The sequence below is a fragment of the Corylus avellana genome, chromosome ca5 (assembly GCF_901000735.1).
Source record: "Corylus avellana chromosome ca5, CavTom2PMs-1.0".
Taxonomy (NCBI): domain Eukaryota; kingdom Viridiplantae; phylum Streptophyta; class Magnoliopsida; order Fagales; family Betulaceae; genus Corylus; species Corylus avellana.
In genome coordinates, this window is record NC_081545.1 from 10,873,712 (window position 1) to 10,882,201 (window position 8,490).

Below are 8,490 nucleotides of genomic sequence, written 5' to 3' on the forward strand. Positions count from 1 at the left end.
GCGTGATTTGATTAGCGCATAAGCTCTCCATTTTATATATGTTGTATTTTGAGGTTTCAATAACTTCTTTCCGGTGTGGGACTTGTGATGAAAAGAGAGCGCACCTTGCTTTGTTGAAGCCCACGAGCCCAACAACACGAATGAGAGGGCTCATATCATTTTCTTCCTTTTTTTTTTTTTTTTGGAGCCAAAAACCCCAAGAATCCCACGTCCATAATTATTTTTAAATTTCCTCCTTCAGGGGATGAGAAATACTACTAAAACTGCATGACATTATTGATTTGAAAATAAATATCATTAACAATCATCAAATCGGATAGAAGATAATGCACTTATCTTGACGCATAGTATTCATAATTCTTGATGAAGAAATTTGCATCGAAAAAAATTAAGCAAGAAAACATATGATGCTTAGAGAAAAAGAGAATCCGGTAACTCAATCGGTTGGGAATTACACTTCATAAAGCAGAAGTTAGTTTATTAGGAAATGCCTTCGTTCAAACTTCAATGGCTAAATATAATCAAGAAGCCTTTTTTTTAACATGTCCGCATAATGGGAGAGAAAAAGAGGATGGGAATTCAAATTAGTGACATCTGCTTCATGAAGCGTGGTCCCTAATTAATTGAACTACCTCTTAAAAACAATCTATCGTGCAGTCATTTTAAGTGTTATTTAATTTTGAATATTTTTTTTGGTTGGTTATGATATTTTACCCTTTAGAAGTCAGAAAACTATATATATTCATTTGCTTACATTTTTCATTTTTCTCTTTGTATGAACTCCAAAGGCCCATTGTTTCCCATTATGAAAAAGAAAAGGTGATATGTGAGCAAATTTGGTCGGATGCAATTCACCTTGTAAACAATGCCAGACAATTGGAAATACACAAAGAGACAAAGAGTCATAGAAGTGGGGATCTCCAAAATCCTTCCAATAGGAAAAATAGCCATTATAAATATTAGAATTTAGATAAATGATATTCAGTAGACTTTCATACGATTGACAAATACAACCAGTTTCTCTTGGTTCAAATCCCTCAAAAATAACCTTAAAATGCCAATACGCCCATATTTGAGCGATAAATTTTTTCTCCATATTAGGTAGAGATTTTTTTTGCGATTAAATCTGTTACATATAATTGATATTTATTTAGGATGCACGTAATTCTTATATGCATTTTTTTTTTTTGTTGAGAAAAACATAACATTTCATTCAATAATACCACAAGCATAACGTTCTTACATCACAGAACAAAGCTTTGAAGCAACCATAGCATAAAGCTACAAGATTACCAGGTTTAGTATAAGATTCGAAACCAATTTGCTAACCCATGACTAAAATCATATTTAATACTAGATCTGTGACAGACAGACTCAACCAAATGCATTGATAGCAATTATACCAAGACCCTGAGAGAGGAAAGACTCTTCTGCCGAAACTCTTCCTCCTCGACCCAAAGGCCAGGATAATGATCACATCCACAACCCAAAGGTCTGGACCAAAACTAATTAACCCGAAGGCGACATAGATCGAGTGAGAGAGGAAAGAACCTTATTACAAGCCTAATAAAACAAGGAAATTAAACAATACAGGGAAAAAACACACGCTAAAATACAAATACATCTTAAAGAAGCAACATAAAGGGAAATAAAACAAGAAAAAAAACAGCACACTCCAATCACGCACACACTGGGAACTGAAAACCGAAGGGGCATTGGAAGCTTATCGCGGCGGGGACTCGTCAAAAGGCCCAACAGTGGACGGTGGGTGGCAAACAGGCGCAGAGAAGACCGGCAAAGCAGGACCTGAAAACAACCACAAACAAGAAAAAAAGGAAAAAAACAAGGAACCACCAAAACCAGAAAAAAAAAACAAGGAAAAGGAGCACAAAGTGGAAAGACGGTAGTCGGAAGGGAGCCGGACCCGTGCAGGCCTGACACCGCCGCGTAAGGGGCGTGGGAGCTCGACACGGTGGGGACGCATGAAAGAAAACCCTAATAGCGGGCAGCGAAGCGGCGACACAGTTTGGTGGTGACCACAGACAAAATTCAAATCCACAAAGAGCCAAAACAAGGCCAAGGAGCCCACTGCAGAAAATGAAGGCAGGGGAAGAAAAGCGGCAGGGAAGGGGCAAAAACGGAGAAAAACAAAGGGGGAAAGGAGCGGAAAGGAAAGGGAAGAGAGAAGGCACTGGGGCTAGGGCATCAGGTAAATAACTAGCACCGGAGTGAGGAGGACGAGGGGAGTAGGGAAGCAGCCAAACAGCCAACCCTCCTCCCCTATGTGGCGAAAGGGTTTTGCTTTTCTCTCTGGTGGCTAGAGAGAGAAGATAGTCATTTCCATTTGAGATAAAAAATCGTGATTTCTTATATGCATTTTTGAAAATACATGTAAGACTAGTAAAAATAAGTCATAAATCTCAGCCCTCCGTCTAGAAGAAATTCAGGATTGAGATCCCAAAGAATTCTCTTTAAATTTGAGATTTTCAAATTCATAAATCTCAGTCCTCCATCTATCTAAGCGTTTGAAATAAGTCATGTTTCAGCATTTAATGAGAAAGCTACTAAACGTACGTTTCCTTGAGGGTAGCTTCCTTATTAACTTTCATCATTAAATGCAGAAATATGACTTATTTTAGCGAAACATATCATCTCTGGTCCTAAATGGATTTAGGACTGGAGAAAATCCAGTTACAAGCTAAGATTTATTTTTGAAAATCTTAAGGCTCTAAATAGGACACATGTCTTACTACTAAAATAATAATAAAATATCATTTATAGTTTTAAAAAAAATTTAACAAAATAATAAAATAATAAGGGGGTGGCTTTGACCACCCTAGGCCGACTGGTCTGGGGTGGCCGAATCCAACCCATGGCCCTTAGGGGGTGGCTCAAGGGCCAAATAAAAAAAGATAAATAAATAAAAAATTGATTTAGGGTGGTTGGTCACCCAATTTTTGCCCTAGGGGGTGGCAGACCACCCCCCAAGGGCTGGGGGGTGGTTCGGCCACCCCCCAAGGGCCAAATAAAAAAAAAAAAAAATTATGGGTTTGCCCTCGAGGGTGGCCGAACCACCCTTAAGGGCCATGAGGGCCAGTCTAGGGTGGCTTCGGGAAAAAATGGGGTGGCCAGCTAGAGGTGTCAAGGCGGTTACGATTAGTAGATTTCACTAACCACCTAGCAGTTAACGGTTAGCGGTTAGTGAAATAGATAATCGCTCGCTAACCGCTTTTTTCAAAATCGTGCTTTTTTTGGGTTTTACGCTTTTGGCTCTTTTGACCCCTTTTTTTTTTTTTTTTAGTGTCTTCTTGGGCCTAATTCCTATAAAAAGAGCCCATATTGAAAAATCAAAAATATTTGACACAAAGTTTACATTTACTTGTACTTTAAAAAAATTTCCTTAAATATTAAATCATAACCGGTTAACCTTTTTTTTATTTTTATTTTTTATTTTTTTTAAAAAAAGAAACAACATATAAAAAAACAAAAAAAATTCAACACAACATATAAAAAAAAGTTCAGAATTCAGACAATTGTCACAACATATAATGATAATACATTAATACTTAAATTGTGTTTATAAGTAACACATTGGTCATTGTTTAATTCAATGTCAATTACTTAATTTGATATTATACGAATTATATCATCATTGTACATTAATAATATGATTCACTTGAAATCTTGAATAAAATATTTGAATTGTTATTGAATCATATGATTAAGTATTGGTATTATACATTTATATTATTCATATGCATATGTAGACTTATAAGTTTATAACATACATTGAAAATAAGTCTCTAGATATTTAATTGTTGTATTAGTATGAATTAGTATACTTATGAGTTATGTCATATTATATATGTATAATTTGTTATTATATAATCAAATGATTTAATAATCAATCTCATGTGATATAATCATATAAATTATAGTGATAATATATTAATACTCAAATTGTGATTTAATTATTTTAAAAAAAAAATTGTGATTTAATGATCAAGTGATTATATGATATAATCATATAAATTATAGTGATAATATATTAATACTCAAATTGTGATTTAATTATTTTTTTTTAAAATTGTGATTTAATGATCAAGTGATTATGTTATATGTATAAATATTTTTATAATTATAATTATAAAAATATATTATATAAAAAGGCGGTTAATACGGTTAAGCGGTTAGCGGTTAATGGTTATAGCAGTTAGTGGTTAGGAATCGCCCGCATTGACACCCCTATGGCTAGCCACCCTAGATCATTTTTTTTTTTTTTTTTATTTATTTGGCCCTTGGGCCTTAGAATTTCTAAAAATAAATCTTAGTCTTTAACAGATATTCTTCAGTCTATTTAGGACTAGAGATGATTCGTTTCTTTATTTTAAACACTTAAATAAAATGAACAGCTAAAAATTTTAAATTCATAAATCTTTTAATAGCTCTCTTCTTAAAAAGACATAAGAGAAAGTCTTAGCATCATTGGCAAAAGAGGAGAAACGTGTGTGCGTGGATAAAAAAAAAAGAAAAGAGAATAAGTTATATAGGGAGGTTGCACAAAAGTCACATTTTGTACCACCAATAAGAAGCTGACACATCAGCCAATTTCATTAAACTTATACTTAAAACAAAAACTCAACCACACCAGATTATACTCTAATAAAATAAAAAATTATTATTATTTTTTTTTTAAAAATAGAATTGAAGGTATTAACCCACTTTATATTCTCAGAGCCACATCCTTATAGCTATGGGTATACCACCCCAAATTCCCATGGGTGGTCATTCCATCAGCCCACTCCTAGTCAGCCACTCACCAAGGATCTCAGGGAGTTGGTCACACTCTCCCCAGCTCATGGTAGCCGCTGGGTAGCTCACTCCCATGGCCCTGGGTGCCCCTCACCGGGCCACCCATCAGGCCATGGGAGTGGCCTAGGTGGAGCCACCTCCCCACCGATTCTGGGTGGTCAGTCACACCCTGAGTTTATGGTGGCTTCCATGAAAGCCACCCCCCAGCCACGGGAGTGGACTGCAAGGGCCATTCCCCATGGTCTTGGGGTGGCGGCCTACCACCCCAGCGTGGGGAGGGGCATTTAGCCACCACCTCTTCTTAAAAAAAAAAAACAATTAATTTTTATTTATAATTTGGTGTAGAAAGGCTTTTTTTTATAAACTTAAGTCTTAGCTTAAGTGTCACATTCTGATTGGTTGCACAAAACTTACATTTTGTACACCCTCCCTATATAAGTTATTCTAAGAAAAAAAATCAAACAAGCAAAGAGTGGTGGAGAGGCAAAGGAATAAAACAATAAAATAAAAAAAAAAATTTAGATAATATAATAAATAATGTGTCGGAAGAGTTTAAAAGGAGTAATTTGGAGGGACCGACTATCAATAATTGAAAATGACAAGCTGTCACAAGCAAACGGTAGTTTGACGGAAAGGTATCCTTTTCCATTCCAGGAGAGGAGCCATTTAGGCATAAATGGTTGGATTAAATTGTCCAAACCTTTAAAGTTGAGGACAATTTTGTCTTAATCTTATCACAGGAAGCGTCGGAAAACGTAAGTATTGTCTTCTCAAAATCAAAGAATAAAATCCCAACTCAGCTGATTCCCCCACCACTGCAAAACGAACGAGCCAAGAACATGGAAAACGGGTCGGAGTTGGAGAAATGGGGTTTCCGAGGGAACGAGAAGCTGAGCGCGGCGCTGGCGTCGGCAGTCACCGTCCGAGGCATTCTGATGAAGCTATTTGAAAGTCTTAGCAAAGATGATCCAAGGCCGACCGTGCCTCTCGGCCACGGCGACCCCTCGGCGTTTCCGTGCTTTCGAACCGCCGCCGTAGCCGAAGATGCCATTGTTGACGCTGTCCGCTCCGCTAAGTATAATGGCTACGCACCGCCGGTTGGTATCCTGCCGGCGAGGAGGTAATTTCTGTCCTTTTCATGGCATTTTGTTTATTCAGAACTCTTCTGTTTTCTTTTTCTTTTTTTATTTCCTTTGACGTGTTCTGTTTTCGTTCAGTCCTATACTCCTATTTTTAAGAGAAATAACAGTTCCCATTATTATTATTATTATTATTATTATATAATTACGTTTTGATTTTTTTTTTTTAAACATAAAAAGTCGGGAAGTATTTTTAAAATTTTAAATCTTAAAAATATTTTTTAAACTTTCTAAGTGCACTAGCTGCAGTTTTTCAACCATTTTTTTTTTTTTTTTCAATTTAAGGAATAAAATTATTTTTCGATTCCTTATAAAACAACACGTCATATCTCTTTTTTTTTTTCTCATATGAATTAAATACTATTTTTTTTTATCATTGCAACTAATGAAAAAAAAAAGAAGAGAGAGAATTATTGAGACATGTGAATGAGAGAAGAAAGAGAATGAGATGTTTTATAATTTAACAATGCATATGCAGTCTACAGTGTTTCTCAATGCATTGAGAAATACTGTAAATACCCTTTGTTGGTTAAATTTAAGACTTCTGATGTGAATTTTTTTAAATTTTTTCTAAATATAAAAAAGATAATGAACTATAAAGAGTCTGTTGCTAGTGCTCTCACTTGAATTTGTTTTAAGTAGTTTTGGTGCAACTGTGGCCGCATATTTGCAACTTTAAAGCGACAGAAATGTAACATCAGCCGCCCCCAATAAACGAGCTTCCCATCTTTTTGATACCTTTATTTTATTAAAAGATTTGATTCCCTATTATTATTATTATTATTATTATTATTATTTTTCTAATTTTTCTAATTGTATTTTAGTCATTTTTAGAGTCAGAAAATCAAGATTTTAATTTTTTTAATCTATTTTAAATATTACACTATTTTTTAAACTTTGTAATTGATTTTGTTCCTATTAGTTTTGGTGCAACTTGGCCACCTATTTTATGGATTGAGGACAAAATTGGCATAATATGTTGATGATGCCGCCAGAAAAGACGGCTCATTTTGGCATAATATGTTACATGAGAAGTATCTTGGTAGACTGGTAGTTGAGGCCTCGAGGGGGGTAGTCGGTCTACACCTCAGTCCCCACTATATATATATATATATATAGTTGACAATATTTCACGAGACTTATGTTAGGAAATTAACACAAAATCTTATAAAAAAATCTTATTGAAAGAGGATTTAAACCCAAGACTATTATTGCAAAAATTTGAAACTCAATGAGCTTTCCAAAAAGGGCCTAATAAAACTCATAAGGGGGTAAATTGTATAGCTACATAAATGAAGGTAGAAGAAAAATTATATCTAAAACTTCTTGTAACAAAGACTAACAATTTCCCAGTTCTAGCTCTTCTTCTTATTAAATGTGTAAAATTATGCGAAGAAATGAATAATCAGTTTGCAGGATTTTGTTTCTGAGAAATTTCGCACCAATTTATCATGCCTAGATAGGAAAGGAAGCTAAATTTTGCGTCAATTCACAATGGGCTCCTCAGATAAAAGTTAAATTTGAGCAAAACGATCCACTTTATCAAATTTAGAAAGCCATTTTGAAAAATGACAAAAATTTCCTCTAAATTGGATTAGAGAAAATTCTTCAAACCCATCTAACAAAGTGCCCTGTGTCTTTTCACATGTAAGAGGTACACGTTTTTTAATGTAACTAACAGAATCCTTCACCCCCATTAACTCCTCTTCTGTGACCACCATCAACAAGATGATCATATGAATGCTATGAGCCTGTAAAGAAAAAGCAATGGAACCCAGAATCTGTAGTTACACATATAGTCACATTCAATGGTAATTATCTAATTTAGTTTGATGCTTGAATATTTCTAATAGGGCCATAGCAGATTATCTGTCTCGTGATCTTCCATACGCTTTATCGCCAGACGATGTTCATGTCACAATTGGATGTATCCAAGCAATTGAAGTAACAATGGCAGTCCTTGCCCGCCCTGGTGCCAACATTCTGCTTCCGAGACCCGGCTTTCCATACTACGAGTCACGTGCTGCAGCTATAAATCTTGAAGTTCGTCATTTTGATCTTAATCCTGAAAAGGGTTGGGAGGTTGATCTTGAGAGCATTGAAGCTCTTGCTGATGAGAATACTGTTGCCATGGTCATCATAAACCCTGGCAATCCTTGTGGAACTGTCTATACACACCAACATTTGAAGAAGGTAGGTTACATCTTTTTCTGTTTCTTTACAGAATTAATTTAGTATATATAAGTAGACAAGCGTATAACTAATCCTGATTTACTGCTTTTTTGTAATTAGATTGTTGTTTTAACGTTAGTGGTGGTCGATTTTTTGGAATGTTAGATTGCAGAGACAGCAAGAAAGCTGGGTATTCTGGTTGTTGCAGATGAAGTTTATCACCATCTCACTTTTGGAAGTAACCCGTTTGTGCCGATGGGAGCATTTGGATCAATAGTGCCTGTTATCACACTAGGGTCTATATCAAAGAGATGGATTGTACCAGGTTGGCGACTTGGTTGGATTGTGACAAATGATCCTAATGGCA

The 8,490-nt window shown here is 35.4% G+C and overlaps 1 protein-coding gene across 1 annotated transcript in view; it reads left to right on the top strand.

The window, feature by feature from the left end:
- The first annotated feature begins 5,509 nt into the window (after window positions 1-5,509).
- Window positions 5,510-8,490, top strand: part of LOC132181756 (S-alkyl-thiohydroximate lyase SUR1-like) — a 4,153-nt gene continuing 1,172 nt past the window's right edge. Inside the window, exons 1-3 of the mRNA XM_059594994.1 lie at window positions 5,510-5,932; window positions 7,805-8,144; window positions 8,289-8,487. Of these exons, the coding sequence (XP_059450977.1) occupies window positions 5,652-5,932; window positions 7,805-8,144; window positions 8,289-8,487 (820 nt within the window). The 5' untranslated portion in view covers window positions 5,510-5,651. The remainder of the gene's footprint in view (window positions 5,933-7,804; window positions 8,145-8,288; window positions 8,488-8,490) is intronic.